The sequence below is a fragment of the Xyrauchen texanus genome, chromosome 44 (assembly GCF_025860055.1).
Source record: "Xyrauchen texanus isolate HMW12.3.18 chromosome 44, RBS_HiC_50CHRs, whole genome shotgun sequence".
NCBI lineage: Eukaryota > Metazoa > Chordata > Actinopteri > Cypriniformes > Catostomidae > Xyrauchen > Xyrauchen texanus.
The window spans coordinates 23,769,735-23,788,390 of record NC_068319.1 but is presented as its reverse complement, the minus strand read 5'-3'; the positions used below and the strand labels follow the sequence as shown (position 1 = coordinate 23,788,390).

The 18,656-nt window shown below is 38.5% G+C and overlaps 1 protein-coding gene across 1 annotated transcript; it reads right to left on the bottom strand.

Annotated features, from left to right (window-relative positions):
• Nucleotides 1-13,511: 13,511 nt before the first annotated feature.
• LOC127636902 (apelin receptor B) lies at nt 13,512-15,369 on the bottom strand. The gene has a single exon (XM_052117695.1). It carries the CDS (start codon nt 15,211-15,213, stop codon nt 14,134-14,136), a length of 1,080 nt encoding a protein of 359 aa, XP_051973655.1. The 5' UTR covers nt 15,214-15,369; the 3' UTR covers nt 13,512-14,133.
• Between the last annotated feature and the right edge of the window lie 3,287 nt (nt 15,370-18,656).

Here is an 18,656-nt window from a genome sequence, read left to right as displayed (position 1 = left end):
CATATGACTTTCTTCAATGCAGAGAAGTCAGACGACCGTTAGCCTTATAGTCACCATTTACTGTCACTGCAGGTTTTTTCCTCCATATATTAAAAGGGAATGGTGACTGAGACTGTCGGTCTCTAACTTAATGTCTAATATCTTTTTTGGGTTCAACAAAATACACAAAGTCACACAGGTTTGGAACAACGTGAGGGCGGGAGATAATGACAGCACATTAATTTATGGTTGAACCATCACTTTAAGGCCGCTTGTCACTTTTGGATGAACCTGTCAATTAGAAGAGAAGTTTGGAAACCAGTTTCTAATAATTCTGGTGAAAAACATGAACAATGTCCCACAGGACCAATTATTTGTAATGTTGAATAAAAAAAAAAAACGCAAGATCACGCTTTATTGAAGCCAACTGACACTATTTTAAAGTCCTGTATGTATTCTTAGATCAGTGTCTAAATAATTTTGATCATTAGTTGTGTACACTAAGGGTAAACTACACCTTATCTCTGTGTTTGAAAGCGTATTATGCGTATTTAAGTTCAGAGCTCATGAGAAAAACACGCTGCATCTGTCCCAGACATACTGTCAGCTCATGCTCCAGAAGTCAAGCACGTGATCCGCAAAGCACAAGACATGTGCACTTAATGCAATGTTTACATGGATTTAGGAACTGATTTATATTGCAACACTGATATAAAAATGTATACTCATAATTACCAATTTCCCTGGACAGCGTGGGGGTAATATATCTATGTGTGCTGCCTTCCCTCAAAACGAGGTCCTCCATCACAATGCCACACTGGTACAACACCGGCCATATGCTCACTTTTCTGAATGCAATTTACACAATGCTTGTCCCTGATCCAGATCAGGAGCCTGCTAGATTTGTGGTTATATGGGACAATGTTGGCAAAACTGGTTTGCCACCCATCCACAATTTGTAGTTTGTACATACTCCTATATTCACCTTTTCTAAATCCCATAGAGGAATTCTTCTCAGCCTGGCGCTGGAAAGTGTATGATTGCCAACCCTATACGCATGTGGGGACATAGAGGTTGCCTCTGTCCAATGTTTGATATGCCATGCTAGGAGATACTTCTCTCGATGTTTGGCAAAAGAAAACGTATCTTGTGATGTGGAAGAAGTTTTGTGGCCATACCCAGCCCGGAGAATAGATGAAGCATAGCTTAGCACTGGTGACTGCCCATAGAATGTGCTTGGGACCGCAGCGTTATGCTATTATAGGCTGTTAGAAGGGTTCTGGCCTTGACTTCAACTCTGCTTTAAAATAAGTAAAAGGTAGTTTGACACCCAGGTTTGCAGATGCACCAGCAGATGTCTCTGTTTCCCATACATTTATCTCAATCTTTCATCACATACTAAGTTTACTGACATATAACGTCAGGGACAGAGGACTGATGGTTTGTTTTGTAAACTCAAATTTATGTCACATAAATGGGAGGGATACTACTCACATAATTTAGAGCGTGGATGCAACGATAAATTGATTTCCCTTTACCTGGATGTATTATTTACAGTACCTTTTTTTGTTTTTCTTACCGAAGACAGGTACTATTGCATCAGTGTAACATTGTTCTGTAGTAGCCTGAGAAACTAGTCCAATTTATGATCTTTTTTAAGTATCAAGTGCTCAATTGAAGTAGTTTGAGAAAAAGGGACATTTACCTCGGTGTTTCAAACTAACATACAATACCACTTCTAGAAAGAAGTCATGTTTATGTAATTCAACTTGTGTTTCAAAATCCTATGAGATACAGTCCCTGTGACAACTTCCCTTTGTGACAAAACCCTGACCTCTTTTATAATCGTTCATGCCCACAACATAATGACCCACAATCAGAACAATGCCTCTTTATTTCAATGTGTCATTGTTTTTAGACAAGGTGGCATTTTCGTTTTGACATTCAGGTAACGTTTCCCATTAAGACAACATAATTTAGCTCAGCCTCATTCAATTTAGTGCATACCATTTAAGATCAGCCTCTCTCTGTGAGCCTCTGTGATCAGCTCAGTTAAGCCTGAATGCCTGCAGCTGAACCGGCTGTGAGTTCAACTGATGACAGGGAACTTATTTAGTTTCAGTGACAGGCCTGAGAGAGGGAGAGCTTGAGACTGCTCTAAAACCAGCACTCACAATGGAGAGAATAGAGCAGCTCATGAAGGGATGCTTTGTGAACTAGGGAGGATGAGCCCTCCTGGTCTCACACCCATAGATCCGGTGGGATCGCATCATGCATACTGCCAACATGCCTCTATATGTGCCATATTCTGAGGAAGAACCTTTGATTAGATCCTCGGGTGTTTGAAGGCCCTGATTATGCTCAAGGTGTTGATGAACGTTGGCCAGCTACTGGATTTCTCCCATTTCTCCATGGCCTTGAGGTCGATCACAAAGTATCAAGGGAGTGTGGCCTGCTTTATCAGATTTTCTGCAGAGTTATCCCTAAGGGCCCGGAGACCCCATGAAGGTCTTGAACCGTGTGGATGCACTGCAGCAATGCTATTGAAAGACAGGATTTCCCTGGACAGGAACCTCTCCCTCATTGTATCCCCAACCTTCTTTGGCCTTGCGACCCCTATCTTGTGCAGCAAAGCCCCCCATCACACTCTGCAAAATAGTGAGATGGAGGGAGTGCAGGTGGTATAGATCAGGAAACCACAAGTCTTCCACAAGCTCCTTTGGGGGTCACCACTGTTTCCCTCTACTTTCCCGCTGTGTAGACTTCTTTGGGCTCCAGATCGAGGCAGTTCCTTGAACCACCCTCTCCTCCCATTGTTCTGGTCCAGCAAAGCCACACACATTTCCTTAATAGCTATTTTTGTCTGACCTGCTTTGTTGCTTTGATTTATAGTGGATTGTGTCTTGATTGGGTCTTTCCCTTTTTCTGTAAGGCGGGAGTTTTTCAATGGGTTTCATTTATCACGAGAATTATTACATTGTTCATCTTTATAGCATTGTGTAATATAAGTTTTACTGTCCTGATTTATAACTATATAATTATTAGGGGTTCAAGGATTATAAATGCTGGAAGATGCTGTTGTGTTTGGATTGAATTCTTGTTCTTCTATTCTTTTCTCTTCTTTTCTGCCCTAAAATTGTCTGGCCGTCAAAAGCATAAATTGCAGAGACACCAAACTTGATGGGACGGTCACAAGTCCCATCCACAACTAATCAAGTAAAGAGGCACCTGGTGCTGTAATGTGCCGTTTTGACCAAATGTGTTCTTGTGCTAGAAAAAGCTTGATTCAGTTCAATGAGTAGAACAAGTTTTTAACAGTTAAAGTTGTTTATAACTTTATATATTCTGCTGCGCAAGACACTGCAAAAACAGCATGCCGTGGCATAATTGTCAAAGATGTCTGTCTAGTGCATGTTTTCCTAGAAAAGCAATTGAAAAACAGTGGATACGGACGCAAAAGTGAAATTCATTGTTAACCATTTTTAATTATCTGTGAAACCTACTTTTCTAAACTTATCTTAGGGTGTTAGACTAATTTGAGCTAAATATGTTGCATATCATAAAGAAAATCCTGGCAAAATTTTAAAAAATAAAGAAAATATTTTTTTAAGTTGTTTGGCAGATATAATTATATAAGTGGACAAACATAACAAAGTTTCTTGAATCAAATTTCAGAAATGTCCAATGGTAGGGAGCGATACAATCCTTAAAATTATGGATTTAACCACTGGAGTCATATGAATTACTTATATGCGTCTTTTATGTGCTTTTAGAGCATCAAAGTTCATCTTCATCTTTCACTTGCATTGTATGGACCTACAGAGCTGAAATATTCTTCTGAAAAAAATCTTTGTTTGTGTTCAGCAGAAGAAAGAAAGTCATACACATCTGGGAAAGCATGAGGGTGAGTAAAGGATGAGATCATTTTCATGTTTGTGTGAACTATCCCTTTAAGGATTTATAAAAGGGGTTCATTAATGCATTAAATATCATTGATATGCAGTTACAACAACATAAATAAAAAGGTACCATGGTTGCAATACTTGCCAAACAGTGAGCTTTTAAATTACATGTTTTAAAAGCTTAATTAACACACTTCTTCATACTTAAATTAATCAAAAACTCAAAATGCCCTAATTCATTCATTTATTTCACAATGTAGCAAAAATAGCTTATTATAGTGTAAATATTGTAATTACAGTTTTACAAGCTCTGATTTCTAAGCGAAGAAATTAGCTTTAAGTGTTTTGACACGTGAACACCGGGTGTAGGTAATCGATAAATGAGTGCGGCATTTAGAATAGTAGTGTTTTGCAAATGAAACACAAGAGCTGTTAGTTTTGAACGATGTGTCTAAAGTAGAGAACTGTATTTAGTGTTTTGCAAAAAGTGTGTTTTACAATTGCAAACTGAGTGTAAAGCAGATAATGTGCTTGTAGTTTTGCCGACTTGGTCTGAAGATTAGGTACATGAGTTAATGGTTTCACTGAGTGTGCCTGAAGTACCATTTTTAATGTGTAAGCGATTGTATAAAACTGTAATAACTGTAATGTCTTAACTCACATATGTTGTCACTTATCTTGTCATGTTGATGTCAAAAGAATGGTGCTACTCCGAGTGCTGTCCCTGTTTACCTAGTCCTAGATACCTAGGACCTGATGACCATTACACCATATTGACCATATTTGCATAGGTTTCTAAATTTGGCAACTCCTCAGTAAATCTCTTCATATGTGTCCACTTTATATTAAGGTATATTTTCATAGGTTATTAATATTGATAAAGTGTTATTAAGCATTTATAACATGAGGGAAATGGCTCACTATTTGGCAGGTCTTACAGGAAATTCAACCTTTTTTATGGATGTTACTAAAAATGCATATAGATGATTTATAATGCATCTGTAAATGAACTCTTATAAAAATTAAAAATGGGAACATTCCTGTAAAGTTACTAAAAACTGCATCCATGGCACACAACATTGTTCATGCCCTGCTTTCCTATGCGCTTGGACCCCGATAATTACCATTTGTGGTTGTATATTTTAAGTTTGGGCCTTGCTTAAAGAGAGTCAAGAGTCTTTTTGAGCCATCGGGAATATAGCTCACCTCTTATCCATATGCTCACCAGTGATCTAGGCATTGGCAACACCGAAGCAATCAAAACAAAGCCTCGTTTTGATTGACACATCTGACAATTACTGGAATAGCTTTATCAGTGCTATGAAATAAATAGCCCATAATAGTATGCAATGAATATGTAAGCATGGTCCATACCATGGAGTCATTTGTATTTGTCACAAGCAATCATACGGTTGTAGCAGATTATATATATGGACATTAACAATATTTACATTAAAGTTTATTTATTTAGCAGACATTTTTATCCAAATGGTCTTATAAATGTGCAATGCTATAACACAAATGATTCATCTTTAAATGAACATTACATTTTGATGCAGATAGTAAAAAGTTCCAAAGGATCTTCATTGCATTAGATATAAAATATCACATCTAAAGCTTAATAAATGATGCCAGATTTATTCATTTATTCTGATTTTGCAATTACTTTTGACCAATTGTTCCCAAGGTTTTTAAGTGGTTATATGAAATCAGTTCCTCTCAAAGTTCACAGAGGCATTCTAATCTCAGGTTTAGTTTATCACATTAACTATGGACATGTTCCACATCCAGAAATTGAAAACCAGAATGTGTCCTGTATTTTAAGACTATTTGTGTTTAGTTGTGTTACATCAATTCTGTTCTATTGGGTTTCTGCTTCTTTTAAGGCAGGACTTGCAATTGCCTGTAAGGTAGGATAAGTGGAGTGTGATATTGTGATGTTTATTAGCCATTGAGTCTATTATGTACTAAATAGCTCATCTCCTTAAAAGTCTGTTATTATGCTTTTCAAGAGATACTGTAAGCTTAATGCTTTGTTGTTGTCACTGTTTTGGGGACAGGACCCAAGTGGACCCAAAAGCTTAAAAAATATATATACCACAAGCGGGAAAACATACACAAACCAGAAGGGCACAAATGTAATCCAGGGAACAGGCAGATGGATAACGGGGAACAGGACCAAGCAGACTGCACTAGAACCAGGAAGGTGATGAGGATGACAGGAGTACAAGAGAACACATACAGGATTGTCAAAATAACAAGACAAAATGGCACTGGACAGCAAACACGAGGAGACTAAAATGGGGAGAGAAATCAAGCGGGTTAATACAGGGCAGGTGTTACTAATGAAACAATAATGAGCAAACAAGGAGGCGGGGTGTGACTTAAGACCGAGAAGCTACAGAAACAATAGCAAAGCCACGTGCTCTCACAAGCAGGCAAAACATCAGACTGGCACATCGCCCAGACAAAGAGGCGATATACACTCACGCCAATTGATAAACATGACGAGAGAAGACACTTGTGTGAGAGTTCAGCCATGCATATTCCTGACACCTTGCCGAAGTGAACGAACCTCAGCACAAATCTGAAGATAGCTCGCGACCCGGGCACACGCAAAGCGAGAGCAATGAGCGTCTGCTGATCGACGTTGATTATTGAGTGCATGCAGCCAAGATGGCACAAGCGCGATGCACCCACATCAATAACAGACAGACAAGGAGTATAAATGCCCGGGTCCCGACACGGTGCTTACACAAAGACAGACATTGACGAATAATGCCACGGCCCTGTCAGACCAAAATCCAGACTGACAGGGAGACAGGACAGTAAATTTGCCTTACGCTGATTGGTCATGCTGTTCTAAAAGAGGCATTCTTTTTGCATAATTGTATGGCATCTGCTACATGAATAATTATTATCTAGATACATTTAGAATGGAAAACAACAAACTATACCTGTCACAGTAGGTATCCCTCACAAACAAAGAAAGCATTCATCAACTGAGTTTTGGTGACCTGGCAACATGATATTATGATTAGACACCTTATATCAGTGTTTGCTGACTAAAGTGTCAAAGGAAGGAGATGAAAGCTTCTGTAATTGAGTAAAAGAGAGCAGTGGTTTGAGTCTGGGGCCTTGATGAGGACAGACAAATACACATCAGCAGTGATTCATCTGTCATTAGAGTCACAGAGGAGAGAGGAGTGGGCAATCAGTCAGTCTGCTGCCTTTGATTGCTGCTATATGACTATCAGGGAGGGGACACTGCTTAAAGGTGCACTCAGTCATGTTTAATCCATGTCGTCTTGGACTTACACTGACATCTAGGGGTGTGGATGCAGCATCGTTCAAACACACTAGTTTTCAGTTATCGATGCCATTGTAGAAATCCACTATACACAGTCAGCCGTAGTCAATTTAATCTATAAGTAAAAGTGTCCAATAACAGGGTAGTTACTGATATTAAGGCTGGTCATGTGATTCTAACATGGCGGACCCTCTCCATGTAGAATAAATCAGCTTTTATAAGGTTACTGATTTGACTGGAGTCCTCATCGCATGTGAGTGCTCATGATTTTGTAAATACTTTTCAAAATTACAATTAATTTCTTCACTTACTCAACCATCGTTTTCTTTTTCTTTAAATAAAATGATGTCCTTCAAATAATGTTGCTTAATTCTAGAGGAAACAGGTTTAACATTATTATTTTTGATGTTTCTCTTCAAGTTCTCTTTGTTTGAAAGACTACACAATGTACCTCTCAGGTTTCGTTTCATCGCTGTATAATGTTTGACTCTAAAGCACAGGAAACAACTCAATTCACACCATGAAATTCAACATTTTCAGGGAGATTAAATTACTGTTCTAAATCTTTACAACATCTTTATAAATGTTTGTAGAAATAATGTCCAGATTTTCCTTGAAAACTTAAGGGATAATTTGACACCTGTGGGCAAGACTGAGACGAACATCTGATCCGTGCCCACATTCTGCAGCTGTTAGCAACTTACATGTTTGCAACAGACACCAGAAAACATGCACTGAAAAAAATAAACTACTAATACGTTTAACAGACCGTATTTAAGTAAAGGATACAAACTTGGTGTCTTCAATTAGAAATTCACAAATACATTTTACTCACTCTATGTTTGTACAGTTTAAATATGTACTAGAGTTAAATGCTTTTCTAACATACGAGTCTTGTACCACATATAAGACAACATCTTGCATTACTGGCATCAGAAAAAGATTCAAAGCCGCGCACACAGACCTCAACACTTGGTGCGCAAAACACAACGATTCAATCAACAGATTACATTTTTGATCCTGAAAGTGTAATTTTGACTTCACAAAATCAACAATAAAAACTGTGTAATTTAACAAGTAATTATTCATGCTGGAAACACCAGCTTTGAAAAGTTAAGTAAAATGTACTTATTTTATTTACCTGTAAAATGTACTCAAATGAGCAAATATATGTGACAAGGTTTTCTACTTTAAGATTGATACATGATGACACATTGTAAAGATAACAAACAATCATAAATAATATTTACTTATCACCTAGAGCATTCATTTTTACATGTTTAAATTGAGCACTAATGTAGCATTTTCTTAATATTTTCTAATTTCAAGCATAAACTAACTTATTTCATGTTACACATATTTAATCTTATCTGCTATATTTACTTCACCACAAAGGATTATTTTTTTCAGTGTTGAGTTGCATTACATTACCATGTTGTTACCATATTGTTGTTCTTCCATGTATACATTTAGTTTTTTTCAATCATTCATCAATCTGAAAATATTTACAGTATATCCCTGCAGTTAATAATCAGTTGAAGATCACATTCTGTTTCGTGGCCTAGTAACTAGCATTCCTTGAGCTGTGGTGCTCCTATATAAGGCACGCTTGGGAAGCTTCGTCTACGAAGCTTTAGGATCTGGCGAATGTCTGCTCCCTCGCCAATGAAACAGATGAACTGCTTTTTCTCACTCAAACATATTAGGACTTTTCTAAATCCGCTGCTCAGTGTTTCATGGAAACCTGGCTGAATGAAGCCATCCCGGACAGCGTGCTACATCTGCCGGGCTTCTGGCTGTTCAAAATGGATTGTGTTGTGGAATAATCAGGGAAAATGAGAGACGGTGAAACATGCTTTTACATCAATAAAAGTTGGTGTACAGATGTAAAAGCGTTGAAGAAGATGTGCTGTCCTAATTTAGAAGCACTCTATTCACTGCAGGAATTTTCCTTGTTTATTCTAGTGAGTGTGTACATCCCACCACAAGCATGTGTGAACGCAAAACCTGGCTGTTCACATCACAGAGAACACGGACAACATCTAGACTCTCTTATCATTATTCTGGGAAATTTTAATAAAGCTAACCTCACCTGTGAACTTCAAAAATACAGACAGCACATTACATGCCCCACCAGAGAATGACATATACTGGACCAGTGCTACATCACAGTAAAGGATGCCTATCGCTCTGTCCCACATGCAGCTTTAGGACTCTCTGATCACAGTCTAGATCATCTTCTTCTGATCTAAAAGCAGAAACTAAAATCAGCTAAGCCTGTCGTAGGACAGTAAAGAGATGGACTAATGAAGCAGAGCTGAAACTACAAGCCTACTTTGAATGCACTGATTGGAGTGTTTTTGAAGCTGCAGCCACAGACCTGGACAAGCTCACAGATAGGCAGCAGCTAGTGAGACTGGGGAAAATCACATCTGGGACCCTCACTATTAGCACTGGCGCTCCTCAGCGATGCACTCTCTCTCCACTGCTCTTCTACCTGTACAAGAATGTACACTGCAAAGGACCCCACTGTCAAGCTTCTGAAGTTTGCAGATGACACCACGGTCATTGCCGTCATCTGCGACGGTGACAAGTCTGCATACAGACGGGAGGTTGAACAGCTGGCTTTCTGGTGCGGTCACATCAACCTTGAGCTGAACACGCTCAAAACAGTGGAGGTGATAGTTGACTTCAGGAGAAATCCCCACACCCACCATCCTGAACAGCACTGTGGCAGCAGTGGAGTCATTGAGGTTCCAGGGCTCTACCATCTCTCAGGACCTGAAATGGGACACCCACATTGACACCATTGTGAAGAAGGCTCAGCAGAGGTTGTACTTCCTTTGCCAGCTGAGGAAGTTAAACCTTCCACTGGAGCTGCTGATTCAGTTCTATTCAGCCGTCATTGAGTCTGTCTTGTGTACATCTATAACTGTTTGGTTTGGTTTGTCCACCAAATTAGACAGAAGGAAACTATAGCAGACAGTCAGGACTGCTGAGAGGATTATTGGTGCCCCCCTTCCCACCCTCCGATACTTGTATGTCTCCAGAGTGAGTAAACATGCTAGTAGAATCACTCTGGTCCCCACACACCCTGCCCACTCCCTTTTTTAATTGTTGCCCTCTGGCCGGCGCTACAGAGCACTGAGCACCAGGACAACCAGGCAAAATAACACTTTTAACCCTCAGGCCATTTACCACATGAACAATTAAACTGCCTTCAGGATTCCCATAGTGCAATGTAATGCATAAATATGTCATGTACATATATAAATTTAATCAATAGCTGTGCATACCCCTATATTGCACATAGTATATTACCACTTGCACATGTACCTATGCCATTCTGTTATATGTCCTATTTTTTGTATGCCTATTTATACTCTTACCTTGTTTTATACACTGTGTCTCACTATAATGTCCTGAGTGCACTTGCTTGTTTCTCCTATCACCAATTTTGTTTTATTGTGTACATGAGCACAGTTGGCAATAAAGCTCATTCTGATTCTGATTCTGATATGAAATATACAGGTTTGAGTCTGGCCGTGTTCTTATTTCTGTACTCTTCTCCTCACCATTTCCTATACTTGTGCTATATACTGTAGGACAAATACATTAAAATGTCAATCACACCATGGAAAATGGCAATTTCAATCTTATTTCAATTCATCATGCCTTGAGGGGTATCATATAAAAGAGGTCAAAGCATTTTGGATGGTTTTCTCTCTTGGTGTAAGAGCTGCTTTCACAACTGTCACGTCCGTAATGAAGAGATTTCACGTCCATAATGCCGGGTTTTCCACATTTATGTGAAAACAACAATGAATAAAAATAAATATTACTTGTTCTTAGGAGTGCCAAACCTCCTACATTATGTGGCTATTATTATTTCTGGATTGTGCACTTCAATTCAAAGAGTTTTTAAAAAGTGTGTGGTCTCCCAAAAACTTGTGTCCATTTGTGGCACATCCATAAGGCAAGTTCCCAATCTAAACTGGAAAAAAAAATTCCCGCAGGGAACTATCCGCAGGGGTCTATGGTTATGCATATAAATTGTTTGATATACTAGAAATGAGTGCTTTATATATGAAGTTAAATTTCACATTTTCACTGCAAATATCACATCCATAATGCTGGAATTGCCCTGAACATTGTCTCCCTTACATTATTATCTTGTTTTCTCTTTGACTGGTATACACCATTTCTAAGTGCATCAGGTGGTTCTTGTATATCTTTGGGCTCTGATCATGCATCTGCCAAGGAATTATGTTAGCACAAGCATTAATCATAGAATAACATTCACAAAATGTATGTAAAACAAAATAAGCAGTGGTATATGATTTACTGTGCATCTAAAAACATTACTCTGTTTTTCTTATTGTACATTTTCCTTTGCAAATTTCTCACACTTTAAGGACTTGCAGAAAACAAATAAACAAACCAAAATAAACACAAAGATGGCCACTGGCCCACACACAGTGCAAGTGCACACACACACACACACACATGTGCTATCTTTACGGGCCATTTATATAATAGAAACACCATCTATTCTGTCACTTTTCTCTCCTATCTGAATGTTCCATCCTCTTTGCCTCTGTTTTATATACCTGCTCAACAGATGCATTTTTGCCCAGCATGTAATCTCTGTACCATATCGATTCAGTCTGTCCCACATCTATTATGCAGTAATCTTCAGATTAAATAGAATTCATACATATTGCGTAATTAAAAATGTGTTTGGTTAGAAATACATGTATGTGTTCTAGCACTTACACATTAATGACAGGCTTAAGTATATTAGACTAGAAACAAGAAGTTTATACTCAAGCAAATACATTTCTGATCTTGTTGAAAACAATCGTTTTTGGTTAAATACAATTAAAATTGTATTTAGCAGTGTCTATGTTGAAATAACCATTGTACACATAGTTTCCAATGCTGTTTCAGTCATTTATAATAACCAGAGCCTTGTTTTATGAAGGAAATATATTAAACCAAACTGAGACATCAGTGGCACTAATTACTGCAGATTAGCACAGTCCCTCCGACAATGATTATGTCCGGCTCAAAGCTTATTAGAGCTTACTAGAGCCCCTGTTTACGGGCTGGTGACCCTCCATAAGCAGATCTTTTAAAAGGAAAATGCCAAAAAGAGTAAGCAATTGTATCAGCAATATAGGCATTATATATATATGTAATGTATACCAAGGGAAAAAAGATACTGTAGATTTTCAATGAATCATGAATCTGATATTTATAATATAGCCCAATATTGCTACTAAATGAGGGTCAAAATCAATGCAAAAACAAATATAACTTTTGAAGGAGAAAGAAGTGTTAAAAATGATTTGTTCTAAATAAAATCACAAACCTTAAATACAAAAAGTTTTTTTATTTAAATATCTGTCAGTTATTCATTTTTATTTAATAAATGTAGGTCTGTTTTAAATAAATACATTTTATTTACATTTAAATAATAACATACATTTTTAAATAATAATGTAAAATCAAAACTATCAAAAAGAACCCTTTACTTGAACATAATACAAATTAAATAGCTTGTTTTAATTATTTGAAAATCTATATATATATATATTTTTTTAATTTTTTTTGTAAAATTAAAATGTAATGAAAGGTTTGCATTGAGCGTACTTCAAGTAAATATTTTAGGCTGTAGGGAAGCCCTGTACTAGTGTAAAAACAAAATGTGTACTAAATTGATCCTTACTGTTAAGTCTGTGTAAGCAATAAAGACAGCCAAGTACAAAACAAGAAACAGAAACGGATATCAGCCATAAACATGCATTTCCTTTCAGTTACTTGCTTTGATTTTGAACTGACAGAGGACAATAAGAGGCTAAGCAACCATCCTCACCCCAGACTTAACAGGATAACCGTACACATGATGCAATTCAACAAATATTCCAAATGAATCCAAGAATTTCAAGTTGATACAAAATGAGGCACAAACAAGAGAAATTCTTAATACACATTTTATTCATAGAGTACTGCATAAAAGCATCATACAGCAGTGTTTCACCAAAAGATTATGTGCCAAAATAAAAATATTTTTTTTGTGTTCATCTACACAGATTTCTTTAGCTTACACTCACACACAAACACAAGCATCAGTATCTCATCTGTCGAAACTGCCACCTATTAATTGGGCCTCCTTCCCCGACAACATTTGTCAGTTGCCATCTGTCTGTCTGAGTGTACCCCCCAACCCATGGTTTTGTCTCCTACGAAAAAGTCTTTAATCAAGCTGTAACACTTCTTCTCAAATTATGCACCCATCCCTCCCTCCCTCCCCTACTGTAACGGTTAAGATTAGACCGACTGGCCAACAGAGTTCTTATCTCTGTCACTTATTAACAAGTGCTAAAAGGACAAAAATAAACAACCAATTGAAAAATAAAAAACAAGCATGGTTACATACACTTATGCAGTGTCAAAAGTAAAGACTTCACAAATTGCTCTCAAAACCCTTCCGTGGACCACCCACCGCCCTCCCCTGCAACTCCAACTAAGTCTATGAACCTCAGTCTCCAAAGGCAGCAATATGAGGTGCAGACGCGGAGTGCAGCAAAAACCCATACATTCAACTCCACACGTCTGGAGTGCAGCTGTCGGAAGGGGAACTGCTCTCTGGATGTGTTTTCAAGAGCTCCATCTCTGTGAGTCTGCATCTGTTCTTAAAGACACCAGCACAAAGTGACTGCATCAGTTCCTCAGAACCAGAATGTTCTACATTTGTTACTCTTAGTTCATAGAGTACCAAAGTGTAGTTGCAGGACAAAATAAGCCGATTCCTCAAGTTCCCACAGTCAGATACAAAAGGAAAGTCTGTTTGTCCCCAATAAGGGAAGGATTTGACAGTTTGAGGGTAGTTGCCAACTTGTTTACCCCCGATTCTGTGTCACCCTTCCACACATCTTCTCACACCTTGGTAGCCAGCGATTGGGCTTCAGTTTTCTGTGAAGAAAGGGAGCTGGGTGGACTGGCGTGCAGAGCTTTCTTCAGGTTCAAGAGGCAGAGGCACTGGGAACGGAAGCGAAGGTCAAAAAAGGCATAGAGGAGTGGGTTAAGGCAGCTGTTGACATAGGCCAAGCAAGTGGCATAGGGATGGGCCAGCAGTAGAAGATTCAGGAAGGTGCAGGAGTCAGGTGCCAGATTCAGATACGAGAGTGAGTCCATGGTCTTCACAACATGGAATGGCATCCAGCAGGCAGCAAAGACCACCACCAATGTGGTAATGATCTTCAGCAGGCGACGCTTGCGCTGGTCCTCCTTGCGCAGGCTGTTGAAGTGACGTGTCACGGTGCAGCCGATGAATCCGTAGCACACCATCATGGCCAGAAGGGGGATCAGGAAGCCCAGAGCCGTGGAGGAGATACTGAGGCCGGCAATCCAGAACACCTCCTGGCCTTGTTTACTCACCACCAGGCTGAAGTCCATGGCACAGGAAGTGAGGTTGGTTTCGATGTCATACACAGTAGTACGGAACAGCAGAGTGGGTGAAGCAAACACACCTGAGAGAAACCAGATTGCAGCCAGCGATGCCCTCATGTGTCCTCTGGTACGGAGCTGTGTGCTGGTTAGGGAGTGAACGATGGCCATGTAGCGGTCCAGGCTCAGACAGGTGAGGCAGAAGACGCTAGCGTACATGTTGAGCAACACCACATAGCTGCTGATCTTGCAGAGGGCCACACCGAAGGGCCAGTGGTAGCCCAGGGCTGTGTAGACGGCCCACAGGGGTAGTGTAACCACAAAGGTCAGGTCAGCGAGAGCCAGGTTTCCAATGTAGACGTCGGCAGCTCTACGCTTGGACTGGGCCCGCCATACGGTGAAGATCACCACACCATTGCCAGTGAGGCCCAGGATGAAGATAAGCATGTAGAGCACTGGAATCAAAGAATATGATGGTTCCCACTCATCAAAGTCACACATTGAGTTATTTGCAGACTCCTCGTAGTCATCTTGGCTGAAATCATAAGTCATGTTATCCATAGCGTTCATTCCTCCAACTGATGTAAAAAATTATAACGTATTAAAACGTTAAATAGTCTCTGTTGTCTAAAATTTCAGTTGACAAAATGCAAAAAAGTATAACAAATGTCTAGATCAATGTGATCTTAGAAGTAGTCTTAATGGAATGATCCAGTTGCTTGTGATGTGTTCAGGTCAGAATGTTTCTCAAATCGGACAAACTCTGGCTTTTAAACCCTCCCAATCTCACACCCCCCTCCACTACCCTCCCCAAAGTCATCCTGACCCCTCCCCTCAAAAAGGAAACGTCCTGAGACTGCAGCCTCTGCTCCATCTCCAAAGGAAAACATAGGACATTAGCCTAGTAAATATACAAATAATAATTAAGAAGTAAGTTTGAATAATATATATTCTATATATATGTTTAGAGAAAAACTGAAAATCGTAACAACTTAAAACGTCAAAAAAATGTCGTAAAGTAATTATCAGTTGTTAACGTAAAGTTTAAATAGTGTCGTAAAAGGTGGAACTGAAGAAATTCGCTTGATACTTTTTTATTTAGGTTTTTATATTTATTCGGAAGAATTTGTGTGTTCTATATAAATTAGCCTATATAGGTGTTTTCAAAGCGTTTGTTCTCACGATATATTGTGATTTTCGGGTGTTTTTACTTTTAAAATGACTTTAATATTATTATTATAAAGGCGACTCATAAGAAACTGTTGTCGATGGCCATCATGGCATGTCAGGACATGAGTTTTAGCCTTATAAAAGTTCATTTATATTTTAATGCGGGGATGTGAACGTGTGAACAACAGGCTATTAATTGGATGATTCAAGCGCTCTAATTTCCATCCGAATGCGTTTGAGATGCTTCAGCACTCTTCGCGCTCGGACTTGCCCGAGCAGGTCCACAAATATTTCCGAGTCAATCCAAAATACAAATTGGTTGCGCATAAGACCATTCTTCAGTTCTCAACGCAGTTTTTGAGCAAAGCTTACAAATTTCGACTTTATCAATATGAACAATCCTGTTAGAAATAGCCTATTGAAGCCTAATATATTGTCAGTATTATTAGTAAAATTCCAAATACGTTTAATAAAATAATAACCTAATTTAAATGTAATACACATGAAAATATCCTATTTATGCTTTGTGCTTAACTGACTGTGTCTCATAACTTGCCACTGTGTCAGTAATAATAAATAAAAAAAATATTATAGCCTAAGAGCAGAATGCATGCGTTTTATTCTTTTTTATACTTTAATACTAATGGCTTAATTAAACCCAATAAACTGTTACCACTTTTTCAGCTTTTATTAGGATTTCACATAGTAAATGAACCCAGTTATCCTCTAGAAACTAATGAAACAGATCATTCATATTGCTACATAATTTATAACAACATCCCACCCACTTTATGTCTGATTGTGAGATATAGTCCAAATATAATATGCCTTATTCTTGCATCAGGTCTAAAGGGGCAAAAGTGTTGGAAGATAATTAAAGGAGATACAGAGGGAAACGTATTATTCATATTTAGAATGAAGTCTTGAAAAGGTAATCTATAGGATATTCCATTATATATTGCATTATCATATACATCCTGTAAATAACAAAGACATGAGAATAGTGAGGTTTCTACAGTTAAGCCAAACTTTAAATGACATGTAGAGCCAGAGCAGTATTAGGACTGAATGAAGGAGCAGACTGGAGATTTCACTCGGCACCATTCCTCGTCTCTCAACATCGAGGCGTCAGTGGCGCCAAGGACCTGACCCACTCAGACACAACTATCCCTTCTTGACCCGCTCCTACACACACACACTCACATGTGCATTGATCAAGCCCAGGACGGGAGGCTCAGCTTTTTGGAAGTTCAAGTGTCAGAGCTTAACATGTGCTGCAGAATGCAAAGATGATGGTTGGGGGAGTAAAGAGTTTGTATTTGCTTGCAGTTTAATGGATTAAATAATTTAAAGGGATAATTCACCCAAAAAGGAAAATTCTCTCATCATTTACCCTCATGACATCCCAGTTGTGTATGACTTTCTTTCTTCTGCTGAACACAAATTAATATTTTTTGAATAATATTTCAGCTCTGTAGGTCCATACAATGCAAGTGAATGGTGGCCAGAACTTTGTAGCTCCAAAAAGCAAATATAGGCTGCATAATGTAATCCATACAACTCCAGTGGTTACATTTATATCTTCAGAAGCAATATTATAGGTGTGGGTGAGAAACAGTTTCATATTTAAGTCTTAGTCTTAAGCCTTTCCAGTAGGTGGCGATATGTAAGAAGAATGTGAATTGCCAAAAATCTAAAGAAGAATTGGAAACTGGAGCAACAGAGCTCAGATATTTTTCTTAAAATCTTAATTTGTGTTCAGCAGAAGAAAGAAAGTCCTACACATCTGGAATGGCATGAGGGTGAGTAAATGATGAAAGAATTTTCATTTTGGGTGAATTATCCCTTTAAGCACCATCTAAATGTTTTGCACAGGTTTTTCACTAGCTCTATATTACTCTGCAATTAAATGTATTTCCAGTAAGTCTCAAGTGACCTCTATCCAAAATAAAGCATGTTATATTAATTTCTAAATAGTGCGGTGTTGTTTAAATGTAAAATGACCGGACTGAAACTGCTCTGTTGACATATGACAAAATTTGATGTGGCTTGGAATTCAACATTTGTACTGTATGTGCGAACCATACATGGAATGAAAGGCAAGCATAGTGTTAGACCACACACACACACACACACACATAGGGAGAGAGAGAAAGAGGTCAAGACAGACCTCTCTGAGCAGCTGGAATGAGCACAGCCTCTTTGATCATTGCTGCTCGACCTTGCCCATGGATAATATGAGTTAACTGACTCAACTTGCACTGCAAATGCACCACTTGATAAGAGCAAATCTATACAAATCATTTGTGTGAGAGCTACAGAGATGTAGGTGAGTAATAAGCCTATTTGTGATGCTAGACACCTGAGAAAACATTTAGAGCCTCTTGACAGAGGACAACAATTGTGTGTATTTACTTTAGAGCCAAATAAAATCTTACTAAAAAAGAAGTGACCAGATGGCAATTTACATTTGCCTTCATTACTTAAAAGAATGTTCAATAAAATGTAAGCACAGTTAACAACATAATGCATAGGCATAATGTTGATTACCCGAAAAAATTATTTCATCTCATCCCTTACAGTAAGGCACTTACAAAGCATGTCAATGGGGCGAGTCCATTAACGCTAAAATACACACTGTTTCAAAAGTATCCACATTATACCTGATAACATGATTTTAGTGTTATAAAGTTATACAGTTCACTCACCAACCACTTTATTAGGAAGATATATACACCTACTTATTCATGCGGTTATCTAATCAGCCAGTCGTGTGGCAGCAGTGCAATGCATAAACAGGGTTGGGGAGTAACAGAATACATGTAACGTGATTACGTATTTAA

What these genes read in the sequence shown, in the direction of transcription:
- LOC127636902 (XM_052117695.1), bottom strand. Translation starts at nt 15,213, where the DNA reads ATGAACGCTATGGATAACATGACTTATGATTTCAGCCAAGATGACTAC.